This window comes from Ciconia boyciana, chromosome 1, assembly GCF_034638445.1.
Source record: "Ciconia boyciana chromosome 1, ASM3463844v1, whole genome shotgun sequence".
In the NCBI taxonomy this organism is placed as follows: Eukaryota; Metazoa; Chordata; class Aves; order Ciconiiformes; family Ciconiidae; genus Ciconia; species Ciconia boyciana.
Genome location: NC_132934.1, coordinates 8,063,996 through 8,080,537, shown reverse-complemented (window position 1 = coordinate 8,080,537; position 16,542 = coordinate 8,063,996). Strand labels below are relative to the sequence as shown.

Here is a 16,542-nt window from a genome sequence, read left to right as displayed (position 1 = left end):
CGATGCTATTGCTGTGAAGAACAGGACAGGGCTGATGCTGGGTTGCTGAGCGCATGGCATGGTACCTGGAGGCTATGGGGTGGACGGGAGAGTGCTAGTACCATTGCAGCATCTGTCTCTTGTGCAAGGGCTTCCTTATCTCCCTTGCGCAAGGGCTGGAGAAGGAGCTTTCACACACCTGCTGCTGTGTGCCAGAGCAGCAGCTGCCAGCCATGGAGCGCTGTCGGTTGAAATCCCGCTGTCGGAGCACGTGCAGTTACTAAGGAATAGGACCAGCGAAGCAGTTGGGAGGACAAGCAGCTATAGTCTTGTTCTGGCATGGACCCAGTGGGGGCTGGGAGCACACGCTGACTGTGAGCTGCCGTGCTGCTTTCTTGGCCAGCCGCTGAGTATTTCAGGGTATGGTTGTGATAATAGATGCAGGAAGCTCTGGTTTGAAAGGTCTCTTCCAAGTGACATCCTGTTCGTTTCTTTTATCAGGGAGGGAAGCAATTCCGTTGCAAGAGGACCCTCATAAAGGTTGCTAATGCGACGTAGTGTTATCTTTTCATTGCTCTGGTCATTGTATTAAGGAGCAGAATTATCGGATTGCTGTGCTTTTCTTCAAGCGCAGTTTCTGTAGTTACTACTTGCGTCGTACATCATTGATGGAAATGAGTGTGCTGAGATGCTTGTGGTAGAGAAGATGACTCCCTTTCCGCTCCACAGCAGATCACCATTGCAGTCTGCTTGCTCCTACACCTTCCAGCATCCATGCATGCACAGTTTTTGAGCTGAAATGTTTCCTTTGTGATGTATATCTCTCTGTACTATCTGTGGAAGGACACCTAAATAAACCATGCTGCAGTTTGCATCGGTGGGGGAGGCGATGCTCGCAGGCTGTAAGCCAAGCAGTTGACTCACACCCATTATTACATGTGTGCGAGTGCGTCTTTATAGTACGTATCCATGTAATATCATACTGTTCTTGGAAGCAAATGATTTAAAGTGATATACAGGCAGTATAATGACAGTAATTATGATAGAGAGCCAAAATATAGATGCTTTCTATCAAGGAGTGTTGCAAAAGAGGTGGAATATAACATTTACAGAGGTCTTTCCCTGTCTTACTACAGCTGGTTTTATAAAGGGGTGTTACTGACAGGTTCTTTAAAGAGAGCATTCGTGCAATTTATTCAGCTTTCTTCTCTGTTTAGCCTGAAAAATCTTTGGGGAAGAGTTTCTCTGACTATGTGTTTGTACAGTGCCTGGCGCAATGGGCCTCGGTTGCAGATGACCGCTAATATCAGATAAATCACAGCCTCAAGTTGCGCCAGGGGAGGTTTAGATTGGATATTAAGAACAATTTATTCACTGAAAGGGTTGTCAAGCACTGGAACAGGCTGCCCAGGGAAGTGGTTGAGTCACCATCCCTGGAGGTATTTAAAAGACGTGTAGATGTGGTCCTTAGGGACATGGTTTAGTGGTGGACTTGGCAGTGCTAGGTTTATGGTTGGATTCGGTGATCTTAAGGGTCTTTTCCAACCCAAATGATTCTGTGATTCTGTGATCAGTGGTTAACCTGGTGTGTTGGTAGAATAAAACCAGACTGAACTGGATTGCTTGAGGGGGGTCTTGCAGGAGACTGGATGGGGAGAAAAGGTGGGGTATGGAAGCTGTTCATGAAAGATGGTTGCTCTCTTGGTTTTCAAGAATTGAACAAACTTGTGAATCAAAAGCACCCAGAGTGAACAACGTTGAATCAGCGGTAAGTGTTGGTGCAAAAAAAAAGGGAAAACTCAGATGCCTTTAATCTGCCTTTTCTGCTCAGTCAGTCCTGCCTATGATGCCGGCAATGTTATGAACAAGATCTGGGTATATATGGACTATCGATACTGAAATGCCTCAACCTACGCATTTTCAGATCACAGCCTATGGCTGACACTTCATTTGAGACACCTCAGTCAGAAGTGTGGATGCTCTCAGCTCTCTCCATCATTGATGGGAAGAGGGCTGCTTCCAGAGAGGAGGTCAGATCAGCTGCGGTCGTGTTTGGAGGTGTCTCTCCTTTGGTGCTGGCAGGACTGGGCTCTGAGTGCAGTTAATTGGTATAGGTGCCTACAGCCGGGTTTGAACCTGCACCCTCTGTGCCCACAATTAGCAAAGTCCTGGACTTAGAGGAGAGCATGGAGTGTTTTGTTTTCAAAACCCTCTTTTGGAACTCAAAAGCCCTGTAAAAAAATGGAGCTGGTACATGCTCATAAAACTAAGGAAGATGTTTTTGCCCAATTATATTTTAGCACTTCTGAGCAGAAATCATGCTCCTGTTTCAAAATCACCCTCAACACTAAGAGGGCCTTTGCTTTAAAAGCTGTTGACTGAACGGTGTTTAAAGTAAATTGGAAGAACTGTGGCAGTTAAATTTGCTGGGAACTTTGGTGCATTGACAGATACATCTCAAGAAAATACTAGAAGAATTGTCTCTTAACAAATGTTATCAAAGCTCAGGTCTTCCACAGTTCCAGCTTTTGCACCTACCAAAAGCTGAAGGCTGTGTCCAGACCTGAGCTGAGACAGATCAGACAGCTCCAGGGGTAATTACTGTGGACTAAGTGGAAAGACTGATTAGTTTCTCAGTGATACAGGAACCTGGAAGGTGTGAGATAGATCTTTATCAGGATGAAGATGTGGCACCTTTTAGACTCTTACTATATAAGTTGGTATTGTGAAAAGGCTCATCTTATTTTGCTCTACAATTTAGACAAAGCATCTGGATTTTGTGGTTAAAAAAACAAAAGAAAACAAAACAAAAAAACCAAAAGGAATCGCATAAGTTTTGCACGTGGAAACGAATGTAAGCCAGCTGCAACACCCTTTTCTTGAATCCTCCTCTTGAAAATTGCGTTTGAAAGATATATGCAGCCCAGGACCATGAGAGAGCCCTCCTTATATCTGTGCTTTGGACAACAGCTGTGCTGAGAGTTTGTATAGTTTCTCCACACTGGGGTTAATTTCAAGATGAGAAAGAATTTTGATATCCCTAAAAGAAGCCGAAACACTAACATCCCAATCCTCAGGTCCAGGGGTGATAGAGCTTTGTGAAAAGATGAGAGCAATCTCTTGGTAAAGAAACTGATGATAAGAAAACAGCAACGATCCAATTCTATATAGGTTGTCTCCTTTTCTCTTGAAATACAATATCAAGAAAACGAAACTTAAAAAAAAAAAAAACCTTTTCGAAACCTTAAATATAAATCCTTTATTGTAATATAAATCTTTATCCTTTCAGTGCATGATTGTATGAGTCTTCCCTTTTCATTGGGTTGTATTTGCCTCTCAGGCTGATTGATGTCTGTCTCCTATTTGCCCTGTGTTCTTAGTGCTCTAGTTGTAATTCTTCTGTCCATCTTTCATTGTTCTGTTTAGAAAAAGCACATTCTTAAAGTGCTTTAGAAAAGATGGGATATAATCACACCGCGCACCTTTTTTTATATATATATATTCTCCCATATGCATTTAGACTACTGCGGAGTGGTAGGGGTTTTTTTTCCAAAGAAGATCCCAAAGTCCGTACTCTAGGTTTAAAATTCATGTGGTGCTTTTTTTCACTTCTTCAGAACCATCACTTCAAAGGGGTGAGCATCGCAGTGCAGTTTGTGCCGAAGTCTAATGCAGCACTTTACATCTGAAGTGGGGTGCACTATATGTTGTGTGAAAAACTTTGCTGGCAAATTGTGTATTCAAAAAAAAGATCTATTTAATTTGCTTTCTTTAGCCAGTTGAGCTCTATTCTAAATGGAATTCTGCAGCCGCTGCCTGCGTACACACCAGCAATTCAGCCCCATCACAAATTAAAGTTAGAACTCAAATATGTAATTTCCATCATTTAAAATGGGGTTTTTTTGTTTTTGGGGGTTTTTTGCAAATTGCTGATTTCTTAGATTTTTACATTTTTTTAACTGATTTCTCCAAACTCTTTCTTCCTTCAGGTAACCTTTTCGACACCACAACAGATCATCTGATAGACGCAAACCCAGATTTTTCAGCTTGAATTTCACATCCTGCATCAGTGTTCTTAGTGGATAGAAACATCCTCTCCTTTGAATAATGTTCCCGCAAGGTCGGCGCGAGAACTTCAACGTACCGCAAGACATGGACATCCATACCATTTTCCCTTCACGTTTGTGTTGTTTCATGCATTTTCCATGTAACCTCAAATAACAAAACTGCCAGATTGCTTCACTGTTCTTCATCTTAATTAAAGATGATTTCCCTTCATATCCAATGCATTATTTAATTAGTGGGGTATCCACTCTGAAGACATTCTTTTGCCTTTGTTTTTCCTCCACGACTGTATTTTTCCACATGATTGTATGCTTGCCAGCAGTGTTTCGTCTTAAGCCACACAGAGGTGAATACACACAGTCGGGTGACGCCATCCCCAGGGACCAGGGTGGCATCTCTCTCCGTCAGGAACCCCAGGGGCTCGATGAGCATTTGACTCGGCGAAGCTCTTTGCTTCTGCAGACCCTCTGTTCCTTTCCTGGCTGCTGTGGTACCAATGACCAGTCGTACGCAGCTGTGATTAAAAAGTCCTCGCTGGATTTAGCAGGAAATAAAGCAGGATTCTTCCCAGCAGTGCCCTGTTTCCTAATTATAGCAAGGAGAAGCTATTCTTCAATTTCCCCTACGTGGTCCTAGTGGGATGGCTCTTGAGCATCTTTGTAGTGCAGATCACTGGAGGTGGTCATTCTCCCCTCAGTTTTCCCCCCAACTTGCCCTACCACCTCCATCTCAAAACGTGTTAGTTTGCCAAGTTTCCAGGAAGAGGGTCTGCACACTGATTTTTCAACCATAGCCCGTGATGACAATATTCACCTATTTTAAAGAAAAAAGTCACCTTTTGACTGGCACTCTATTGATATTTCAGCAATTAAGATGAGCGATTTGATCAAGAAATTGCACTACCCCCTTAGACGTTGAAAGGGTCAGTCCTTTCAGGTCAGGGCTAAGGTAAAATCGTACATGGCCCTCCATGCAAAGCTTCACTTCTGCACCTTTCATCAGCACTGAATACACTTTAAAAATGTTGGGGAAAAAAGTCTAGAAGGTCATACCTGCAACATCTATCGATCACCAGGCAGTTTGAGCGTGTTTCCTGCAATTGGAGGGAGAGCTTGCTAGAGCCTTTACCGTTGTGTTTCCTTTCCCTGTGTATATTTTAGGTGCATCTTTTTTTCTTTGGAAACTATTTGGCCTTTGAGTGTCTCAACAGAAGTGCTATTACAGAGTGGGATGGTTTTCAAAATATTTAATCTCTTGTTTAAACAACCCTAAAGCCTGCTTCTCAGATGTCACTGAATGCCCACAGATAAGGCCGAAGCCAACGGGGAGCAGTTTGTTCTCTTGGCACCTGAGAAACCAGGCTCCCAGCCCTTCCCCACCCACCCACCGTGGACTTTTAGGAATGACCATGTTCTCTCTGAAACTGTGGAATAGATCGAATGTGCACTGCAAACCTTAAAATTTGAGTCTTTCCTTCCTTCACGGCTTGGAGTTGCCTGCATTGGGCAGGGGGCACCGGTCCGTCGTGTCTGTATCGTAACCCTTCAGCAACGGAATCAGCATTTTGTAAATTTGGAAGATTTCATTTGTGTTTACTTACTGTGACTACTGTTCAGACTTTCTTCAGAAATCTTTTTATAGGGTTTATTAGAGAGAAGAAAAAAAAATCATTCCATATTTAGGTAAAAATGTCTCAATCTTCTGTATATATGTTTTATTAATATGTAAATATTTAGATATTTTTAAATTACTATGTTCTTAATAAAGCGACAAGGGACTAGTTGTGAAATGGTGTATAACATTGTGTCGTGTTATCGATCTCTGGGAAACCCTCTTTGTCAGTCCAGAAAAGAAAACCTACAATAAATAACTTTAATTGCACTTGCGTTCCTGTGTTCTGTGCTGGATTCCCATATTTCAGAGGAATTACCTAGCAGTTAGTGGACTACATAGGGAAATGTATAGGAAAACCCTAAAAGTTACTGCCACAATACTATTTTTCCAGCTGTTTCAGACGGAAACCATGCTGCCTGCCAGTCACAACAACATCTATATCCAATCTCATAATAACTCTTGAGTATTAAGTGCTGATTTGCTTGAAGTCTAATTTTAATTGAATTAGGTGCCTTTATAATCTGCACTTAAAAGGTTAAGCTCTGCTTCTATGGAAACAACACATAGGAAGTACAAACCAATACTCACAATTTGGAGTAGCTGCAAAGATATATGCTTGGTAATTTATTATCACACCCTCATCAAATGTTGTTTAGCCTTAGAAAATATTTCCCACGAAAACACGTTCCTGGTAATCTTCCATCAATTACAAGGAGCCCGTGAAGTGAAAGAGCGGCTTGCCACACCTTTTCTGCTTTATATAAGCAGCGCAAGGGATAAATTGCTGGTAAAAAGTCTAGCGAGAGTTTCCTTTACACTTCGGTGGCCGCACGGATTGGCTGAAGCCTGGTGCACGTCTTGCATCCGTGTGACATGGAGTGAGTCAGCGCAGTCCCTCTCCGTTGCGGAGTATTGCAAGAGCAACTAAATCACAGACCAGAGAATAGTTTGGGTTGGAAGGGACCTTTAAAGATCCAACTTTTAAAGATCCAGCTTTTGGACCTTTTAAGGTCCAACCCCCCTGGCAAGGACGTCTTCAACTAGGTCAGGTTGCTCAAAGCCCCGGCCAAGCTGACCTGGAACACTTCCAATGACGGGGCAACCGCAGCTTCTCTGGGCAACCTGTGCCAGTGTCTCACCACCCTCACAGTAAAGAATTTCTTCCTTATGCCCAGTCTAAACCTACCCTCTTTCAACAGGGGCAGGTAAATATGCCATTATTTGTAATGTTAAGTTGCATGCCCATCTTTAAGATATGATTAGGAGCAAGAAATGTTGCTGTGCACCGGGATCTGCAAGGCACTAAATCTCATCTGTGCTGCAAAGCCACCAGCAAGCACTGCTGCAAGGTTGCAGTTTCACCTGTTGAAATGGCTTTGGGATGGAGCAAGCGCCGTTGCCGGCACCCGTGCGTGGGCTCCAGCCAAGCTCCAGCAACCTCACCAGGCCGTTTGGCCAGTGCGTCCCTCTGTCCTGTGTACAGCACAGTAGAGATTAATACTTTGGGTGAAAAAATCCTTCTGAAGCTTAAGAGGAAAAAGGATCTCCTCCTGGTAACATGAAAGGAAACCGGAGCCTGGGCTTTATAAAAAATGCATTAATTGCGAGACAAGAAGAAAGTCATCTCAAGTGCCTGTGACACATTGGTTTAAAAATGGCTGGCTGAGTCTTTTAGGGGAAACACATGCTGTCATGTCGGAGTGGTTTGGGGATGTGTGGTCCTGATGTGGCCACCCCTTCTGGAGAGAAACCTTCTCCCCCAAAAACCTGCCCTCTGCTGAGGTGGTGATGCCTCGCTGGGAAGTGTGTCTCTCCTTCGCTGGGGAAGGGAGGGGGCACAGTCCTAGGAAAAAAACATGGGACCACGTCCTCCTAGAGAGACAGATGTAGCCAGGATTTTGTAAGACTTTTCAAAAATAACCCCCTTGCGCATGTTCTCCCCCAAATCTAAAGTAGCAAAATGCCTTGTAGGAGGTGCCAAGACATCCCTTCTCCCTCCACTGGCTCTCCCACTGCTCAAGCATCCCCACAGCTGGGCTGGGGAGAGCACCTTCACCCCTTCCCGCCACGCTGTCATTGCAGAGAGGCGTGAGAGGGGTTTGTACAAGTAGGTCAGGTATGATTTCTTATCCGCTGAATGCTAATAAAAGCCACCGATGTGAAACTATAACATTACATGTATAAATAATTTAGCTCCGGTGTGTAAACATTGATTCTGGGCTTTAAAAAAAAGTGAAATAATTCCATCAGCTTTTTTCCCCTCCCCTCCATGCATATGTTGTTATGCATGACTGCTAACAGGGGCAGAAAATAGCTAATACGTGGGGAATTCGGAAATCAGGGAGGCACACCCCTTGTGTTTCTGTGCTGGCTCCTTCCTCCACCCAGGTCCTCAGAGGTACAGAGAAATCAGGATGAGCGAGGCAGCTAATTAGGAATGAAGATGTAATTCTGGCTTGTAATTGCAAGTAATCGTTGACCAGAGGGATGGTGGTAAGAGGAGAAGAGGCTGCATTTCATGACCCACGTTCTCCCCATCACTCCTCTTGCTCCCTTGGGCAGATGCAGGCACCGGGTTTCCTCCATGAATAATCCATCCAACCTTTCCATTTTCTGCCTTCATATGAGCTGTTTTACCCCAAAATTGCTCTCAGGAGGAGTCTTCATAGGGTGTCCAAGCCTGCCTCGAGCTGACCTTGTGGCCCTCCAGCCCTGGAAGACTTCATTGCAGCAGAGCAAGGAAGATAACTGCCAAATAGCAACAGCATCCCTCGGAGACCAAATTCAGCCACCAAGAGTGGCTGCAAGGGGTGAGTGAGGCCCCATGGATGGCAACATTGGGCCAAGGCCAGAAGGAGCTGCTTTGGCTCACCCTTGCCCTGTGAGACCCTTTGGAGGGAGCTTTGTCAAGGATTATGAACTGGTGTGGTGGGTAGCAGGCCATTAGACGGAACCTGGGCCCAAAAGTTGCCAAACTGGTCCATAATCTTTCCTGAAGGTCTGGGGAGATGAATGGTCTGCTGATGGTTGCTCTCCTGTGCAGCTCATCCCAGTGTAACTTTGCATTAAAGCATTCGCACCACTATGGTTGCCCCCAAGGCTACCACCCAGCATGGGGTGAAGACCTTAATCTACCTCTGCCCAGCAAGAGCCACCATGGGTCAGAGGACCATGGTGGCCCGGGGCTCCTACTGGAACTTGGCTGTGTGGCCAGCTTGGGGTGGCAACCAGCACTGTGGCCAGGGATGTCCCCTGGTCATGTCCATCACCAGTGCACCTGGGAGAAATGTCATCTTCAGGTGATGCCTGGACAGGTCAGGGTGGAAGGAAAAGGCCAACCCTCGTAGCTCTGCCATCCACTGATGCTCAGGTGGCCTCGAGGACCTTCCCTACCCCGGGATGGTTCAGCAAACCATCATATGGACAGCACATGCACACTGGGAGGTGGTCCCACACTCTCGCAAGTGAAATCAGTCTGGGAGACTTCCAAAAAAACCTCATTGGCAGCAATACTCCCACTCCACAGCATCCCTGCTCTGCTTTCGCCCCACACCTGGCACCACCACGGAGGCACCAGGCAAAAGCGAGTGTGGGCTGGAGCAGGACGAGGGGGACATTCGCATGTTGGGATGCTGTGAGCCCATGCCAACCCCCTGACGAGTCGCCGTGAAGTTACTACGGAGGGATCTGGACTGGAACCAGCATGTGGCTATTACCGTTACTGCAGCTTAGAGAAAGCAAAGATTAATGTAATCATTTAATCCCGAGAGATTTCAGGATTCACTGACTGTATCTCATGTCTCCATTCCTCGTGGCACAGGGGACATGTGTAAACTGCTCTGCTGTTAGCTCAGCCTCCGCTCCCATCTGATTCCCCTTGCCCTGAACTCCTGCACGTGCACTCAGACCCCAACTCTCCCCGCTGCCGCATCTCTGCCTCCTGCTGCTGCAGCTCGGTGGTGGCGGGTCCTGCCCACAGCATCCGACCTGCTTTTTGGCCGGTGAGAATGGTGATACCATCCACCCTTGGTTTTCTTGACTCTTTTTTCTGGTGATGGCTCGTGCCCCAACGCCTGCAGACCTCCACCTCCCTGGAGTGCATGTTGCCTTGCCTGATGCCGGCAGTACTAGCAGAGTATTCACCTCCTACCTCTCCATCCACCCTGCCCTTATGGGGCTGATGCCATGGGGAGAGCCAAGGGCCAGACTGGGCTGGATGCCCTGGGGGGAACAGGGTGTGCCGCAGGATTAGAAACGCCCTCTGCTTGCATAAAATTTACCTGAACACCCAGGTGCTGCTGGTCCCCAGGGAGGGGAGCCAGGCCACAGCAGCGGATGTGCTGCATCCCATGGAGATGAAGTTTTGGGTTCTGCTGCAAGACCTCCTCCATTTCTTGGCTCCTCTGCCCATAAGAGCATCACCTTCCTGGCTTCATCACCTGGAGAGCATAAAGTGTGCCAAACCCCAGTGCATTAACACAGATTTTGCATTTAACATTTATTACAGCAACGAGCTCCCGCATGGTTCCTTCACTGCCCTTCACTGAGAGTGATGGATCATCCCCCATCTCTCATTTAATGTCACCTTGGGGAAGCCTTAGAGCAGTGGAGACTCCTGCCTCCGCCACAGGTCACCCTCATGCAGGCTCCCGGCACCCATCCCAGTGGGGTGGCATCCCTGGAGTCTCCATCCAGCCCCGTGGCCAGGGCCAGGCAGTGAGAATCTCCTCCTTCCCCAGGCTGTCTCGCCTCTCCGTGGGTTTTTATTTCCATCTCCTGCTCTGTGGTGACATTCTCCCTTGCCCCGTCCCTCCCCGCAGCACAGGGGACACCCCTTCAGGATGGCAGGGAAAAGCCCGGGCTGAAGCTGTACCTGCAGGTGTGATGGACCTGTGGCAAGGATGATGGACACCTTCTGCTTACCCTGTCCATGACACCCCTCTCCTCCAGAGGAGCTGCAGGCAGGAGCAAAAGGTACTTCCAACCCAGGGAAGCTGCAGCCACAGACCTCGTCCCAGGCTGCCAGGTTTTCTGTGCAAGCTACCATTCACCTTAATGAATAGAGGTGGATGCTTTCTTCAGAATAAAATCTCTTATAGCTGGGGATTGCTTTCAGAGAGCTTCTGGTAACTCCACTTGTTGCTGTGCAGGTGGGAAGCCCAGGTTCATGGCCAAGGTTTACACCCTTCCTGCTCTGAGTCAAACCATTGCACTTCTTTTTGCACTAGGCAGAAAATCAAACAAGCTCAGCTGAGGGAAAATGAGGGCTCCAAGGGATTTCACTTCAAGGATGACGTTGCAGAAGTCTCAGCCTGCAGTTTTGCTGCTCAGCAGTGCCAGGTTAGCTCCAGCCCTGGGGGAGATGGAGCTGCTTGGGGAGGACGGAGACCTGCAGATCTGCTGCCTCATCCACTTCAGGGGCACCTACCTCTCTCCTGCACGCCCAACGCTGGGCTCTGCATTACCATTCACAACGTTCCATGTGGTGGGCACATCTGTTTTGCGAGCAGAAAGGCCATCAGCTTCACTAGCACAGCCAGAGCCAGGGCATGGAATCACAGAAAGGTTTGGGTTGGAAGGGACTTTTTAAAGATCCTCTAGTCCAAACCCCCTGACGTGGGCTGGGACATCTTTCACTAGATCAGGTTGCTCAAAGCCCCGTCTAACCTGACCTTGAACACTTCCAATGATGGGGCATCCACAGCTTCTCTGGGCAACCTGTGCCAGTGTCTCACCACCCACATCATAAAGAATTTCTGCCTTCTGCCCAATCTAACCCTACCCTCTTTCAGTTTAAAACTGTTGCCCCTTGTCCTGTCACTACAGGCTCTGGCGAAGAGTCTCTCTCCATCTTTCTAAGCCCCTTTTGAGTATTGAAAGGCCACAATGAGGTCTCCCCAGAGCCTTCTCCTCTCCAGGCTGAACAACCCAGTCTGCATTGACACTGGGGATTTCCCCAACCCAGGTGCAGGACCTTGCACTTGGCCTTGTTGAACTTCATGAGGTTCACATGAGCCCACTCCTCAAGCCTGTCAAAGTCTCTCTGGATGGCATCCCTTCCGTCCAGCAAATCAGCTGCACCACTCAACTTGGTGTCACCTGCAAACTTGCTGAGGGTGCACTAGAAACCACTAACAACCATCATGTTATTGATGAAGATATGAAATAGTATTGGTCCCAGTATGAACCCTTGAGGGACACCACTCATTACTGGTTTCCACTTGGACATTGAGAAGTTGACTGCAACTCTTTGGATGCAGCCATCCAGACAATTCCTTATCCATCTAACACTCCAACCATCAAAAAGATACGTCTCTCCAACTTAGAGGCAGGAGTGTTGTGGGGGACCGTATCAAAGGCCTTACAGAAGTCATGAACCCCATCACTGCAGTTTGTAGGTCATATATGATCTAACACTGTTTGAAGAGTAATCAGGTCTGTCTTACCAAGGGTCTTAGCCCTCTTGCAGAGTCAGACATGCTCCTATCTGCTGCAACCCCCTCTGTGTTGCATCTAGGGGTGCTGTGGGGCTGAGACCTCTCCTCCTGACCCCACAAATCAGGTGTCAGCAGATGCATGCAGGTTGTTGGCGCAGCGATGTACCCGTCTGCCAGCGTCCCGTGAGGCTCAGACTCAGGAAAACCCAACCTTTGCACCCATAGCCAAGACTCAGAGGCTGTGGGTACCCCACTCTATCTCTGGGTGTGCAAGCTTTTTCAAGGTGTTTCACGCTGCAAGTTTTGCTTGAAGAGCCATGAAATTGGGAGGCAGGACACTGCTGGGCCAACCTTGGGCAACTTTCACGTCTTCTCCATCGTCCTCTATCCCTGTCTCCGGGGGGAGAAGATGAACCCACCCACTCTGTGCACAAACTACTTTGCTTTTGTCCGACACAAATCCCTCTGCAAGTGTGAAGGTTAATGCACAGGCAGCACAGTGCCCTTCGAGAAATGGTTTGCTGGAGAACCCCAGATCTCTTCCTCCAGAAACAAATTGCTCTTCAACTATTGCCATCTTGTGGCGTCTGTGACCCGTTACTTGTTCCTTTTATCTGCTAATGGTGTTGGTGAGAATCAGCAATGTACACAGGCAATTTTAAAATGAAATGTAAATGAATCAGAAATGCCTACGGAGGAGCCATTAGCATAAATCCAATCAAAGGGCTTTGTTTAACTTGTTAAAAATGACTAAATATTTAGTGAGTGTGGGTGGGCGAGGTGATTCTTGCTCACACTCGGAAAGTTTTAGAAGCAAAACTAATGCTGATGTCTTAAATGGCTGAACTTAAAAGCAATTTTCTACCCCGAACTCTGCCTCCTCGGTCTATAACTTGCTGCAATATTGTTGTCTGTTCAAGGAGATCACGTCTAAAATATTATCTTTGATTCTAATAGTGGTTGACTCACTCAACAAGGGTATTTGAACTCTATGTCATGAGCATTGCAGGGGTCTCCTGTCAGTTGCCTTGGAGCAAACCCTGCCCGTCCCAGTCATGCCAATGGTCCCTCCAGGTGGGATGCTGCAGGTGCAATAGAAGACGGCACCACCAGCTGTGCAGGACCACCCTGACCTACCTGTGTTATGTACTACCAAGATCACCTTAGGCATGATAGACTAGATATAAGGAAGGCATTTTTTACAATGAGGGTGGTGAAACACTGGCACAGGTTGCCCAGAGAGGTGGTAGATGCCCCATCCCTGGAAACATTCAAGGTCAGGTTGGATGGGGCTCTGAGCAACCTGATCTAGTTGAAGATGTCCCTGCTCATTGCAGGGGGGTTGGACTAGATGATCTTTAAAGGTCCCTTCCAACCCAAACCATTCTATGATTCTATGACTCTATGATTCTATGATTCTATGAGCAAGAGCCATGCCAGTGCCCATGGTCTTTGTCCAAATTGTGAAGACTGGGTTGGGTTCATTGCGCTGTCCCTGCCACTATCTATCTGCTGAGTGTCAGGTGCACAAGAGGCTGATGTTTGGTGGCAGTTTAAGTGGCACAAGCAGACCTGCCAGCAGACCCCTGCATTTCTCTGCTCCAGTCCACCCATCCTGCATCGACCTCTCACACTCTGATGTTCACATCAGCTTTTGCAGAGCCACCTGAATTAAACCAACCAAAAAAAACCCCCATTTTTTTTGAGCCCACATCCCATTAGTTACACTGCAGACATATGGATAGTGATAAGCATATTAGTCATAGCAAGGTTTGGCTCTACAGCTTGGATTAAATCAAATAACTGAGTTAAAAACAACAGTCAGACTTGGCTCTGCAGTGACTCCTTGGACTCCACAGGCATCACTCGAGCAAATGGCAGACGGGGCTTGGGGCAATGCTTTGCATTTGGGAAGAGCAGCTCTTCCCTGCTGGTTCACTCTCCGGCACGGAGTTGCATCAGGGGGGGTGTTAATTGTATTTCTGGAAATCAAAGCGGCCGTTGCTGGGGTTGATCACTGGTTTTTGCTTTGCTGCTTTCCCCCAAGCGCTGCCCATACACGCCCAGCGCCTGCCGGTACGTGGGCTTTGCTTTCCCATCTGCATGGGAAAATACTTCACCCGGAGGGACATCTCTCCCCAGGGACCCCCAAGCTGCCCTGAGCATTCGCCCCTTTCCACGGGCTTATCCCGCTGCCCAAGTGTGAAGTCCTGCAAAGGCGGATGCTGCTGTGGAGAGTTTACTTAATGCCAAGCCTGGGCACAAAACCTGGGAAAATACACTTGGAATTGGCTGCAGCAGGGGGCGGGGGGGGGACAACGGTGGGATGCAGGGGATGGGGAAAAAATGGAGAAATGGGAAGATTTAACGGTGTGATCATTGCTCTCCCTGTGTGTTTTGGTGGGTTTTTTTCTTTTAAATGCTGGAAAAAAGCCCTTTAGGAGGATGCGGACCACCACATTACAGCACTTCCCACCACCGCTGGGTGTGCCTAGGAGTGCAGGGCTGCATTTGGGGGTGCAGAGGCTGCAGGGAGCCCTGATGCCCCCCTCCATCCACCCCCACGTCCCAGCATGGTGGGAAGTCCAGCCTCACTGGAGGGGTCTCACCTCTTTGCAGCTCCACCGATTGTCCCTGTGAAACAGCCTTTGCATCTCTCACTGCGTGTGAGAATCACTGCGTGAGAAGAATCAGGGGCTTTCCAGGAGTTTCTCGAGGGAGTCGCTACCTGCAGGCTCAGCAGCTGGACTGGACGCAAGAGAGATGTTTAGGTTCCTCCTCTGCTGTGAGACTGTTATGGCAACACGCTCACATTCAGCCGCTCAAGGAGAACAAACCACTGAACCCCTGCTTAGGGTTTGGTTTATTTTTGCTTTTCCAAAGGGAAAAATACACCACTGCACAGTGGTGATCCCTGCGGAGACAAGCGGTTGCATTGAGCACACGTGGCCTCTTCCAGGGCACCTCGCCTGCAACCCTGAGAGTGCTTCGCTGACATTGCACCTATTTCCCAACAGAGGAATTGGGTGTATAAACCGCTTTTCCTAATTTGCTCAAGTTTTGGGTACCCGGTTGGCGTGATCCCAGGCTGCGATTCAGATCCGCTTCGGCAGCCAACAATTCAGGTGTGTTTAATGGATCCTAATTAGATGCTCATCATGAGGATACTGCTGGGGCAGAAGAAGGAGCAGAGGCAGGGACAGACCTGGAGGGCTACATGTCACCCTATGGAGGGGAAAGGGAAGCTGGGGGCAGCAGCACCCACCACCACCACCCTGGTTTCCAGCAGGCAAAGCAGGCAGGGTTGCTGGGGTCATTTTGCTCCTTGCGACAGCTGCCTGTTTGCCCTGGGAGCTGCTTGCTTCTTTGCCCGCGCATCCAACTAGCCTCAGTTCAGCATCAACAAGTGCCTGGCACCTCAAAAACCGAAGCACCCAAAGCAAGACGGAGTCCAAGCTGAGGCCATTCAGCCCGTCAGTGGCTGAGGAGAGGAGCGCGTCCCACCTGCATCTTGATGGGTCTTGGACAAACTCCTCTGGATGAAGCCCCAGCCCCTCTGCATCAGTCCTGCTGGGAGGTCTGAGAGGTCTTTTAAGTTGAAAGAAGGTAGATTTAGATTGGACTTAAGGAAGAAGTTTTTTAAGCTGAGGGTGGTGAAACACTGGCACAGGTTGCCCAGAGAGGTGGTAGATGCCCCATCCCTGGAAACATTCAAGGTCAGGTTGGCCGGGGCTCTGAGCAACCTGATCTAGTTGAAGATGTCCCTGCTCATTGCAAGGGAGGTTGGACTAGATGACCTTTAAAGGTCCCTTCCAACCCAAACCAGTCTGTGATTCTATTATTATATGGTTTAAACGTTTGCCTTCTGCTGTGCTCTGGCAGCAGGACGGCATTTCCCCCACAGGTTCACGTAAACTCCCACCCATCAGTACCACCCCCCCCAGCTACTGGGTAGGGCTGCCAGCAGCGGGAGGCAGAAAAATCCTGGATGGAGAGTAAGTAAGAAGACTCCTTGCCAAAGAAATTATCTGAAGCAGGTGGTTCCAGCTCGGAGGAACTCAATTTATATTCCCAAATGATGTGCCGGGAGCTGCTCACAGCTCCATCAACAAGCACGACACAGGCAAGGCAGATGTTTCGGTGAGTGCCAGCAGCTGGAATAGGATCGCAGGCTCAGCTCGGCTGCACCCATCGCTCCAGACGGTAATTTGGGAAGTTAGTGTTCGAGGCTCATCCCAAGGGAACCTGTATCGGGTGGCTGCAGATCTGGCTGGCAGGATTGCACAGTCCTTTCTGAAACAAAGCAAGGTAGCGGCGCGCGAAGCCGGGCGGGAGGCGAGGCTCCTGGATTATTTATAGGCTCAAGCCTTGTAAAGGATCTCGGTGCAGAAAAGCACAGGGTGTACGGGCTGTGCACGGGGCCAAAGCAGCCCCGTGATGGTGATAA

At 48.2% G+C, this 16,542-nt stretch overlaps 1 protein-coding gene across 5 annotated transcripts in view; it reads left to right on the top strand.

Moving 5' to 3' along the window:
- BEND7 (BEN domain containing 7) overlaps positions 1 to 4,257 on the top strand; it is a 46,040-nt gene extending 41,783 nt beyond the window's left edge. For all 5 annotated transcript variants that reach the window (XR_012041863.1, XM_072858136.1, XM_072858113.1 and 2 more), the window contains one exon: positions 3,969 to 4,257. Coding sequence is in view for 3 of the 5 variants with exons in the window: in XM_072858136.1 (XP_072714237.1) it covers positions 3,969 to 4,030 (62 nt within the window). In the remaining 2 variants the exon portion in view is untranslated. The remainder of the gene's footprint in view (positions 1 to 3,968) is intronic.
- The last annotated feature ends 12,285 nt before the right edge of the window (positions 4,258 to 16,542 follow it).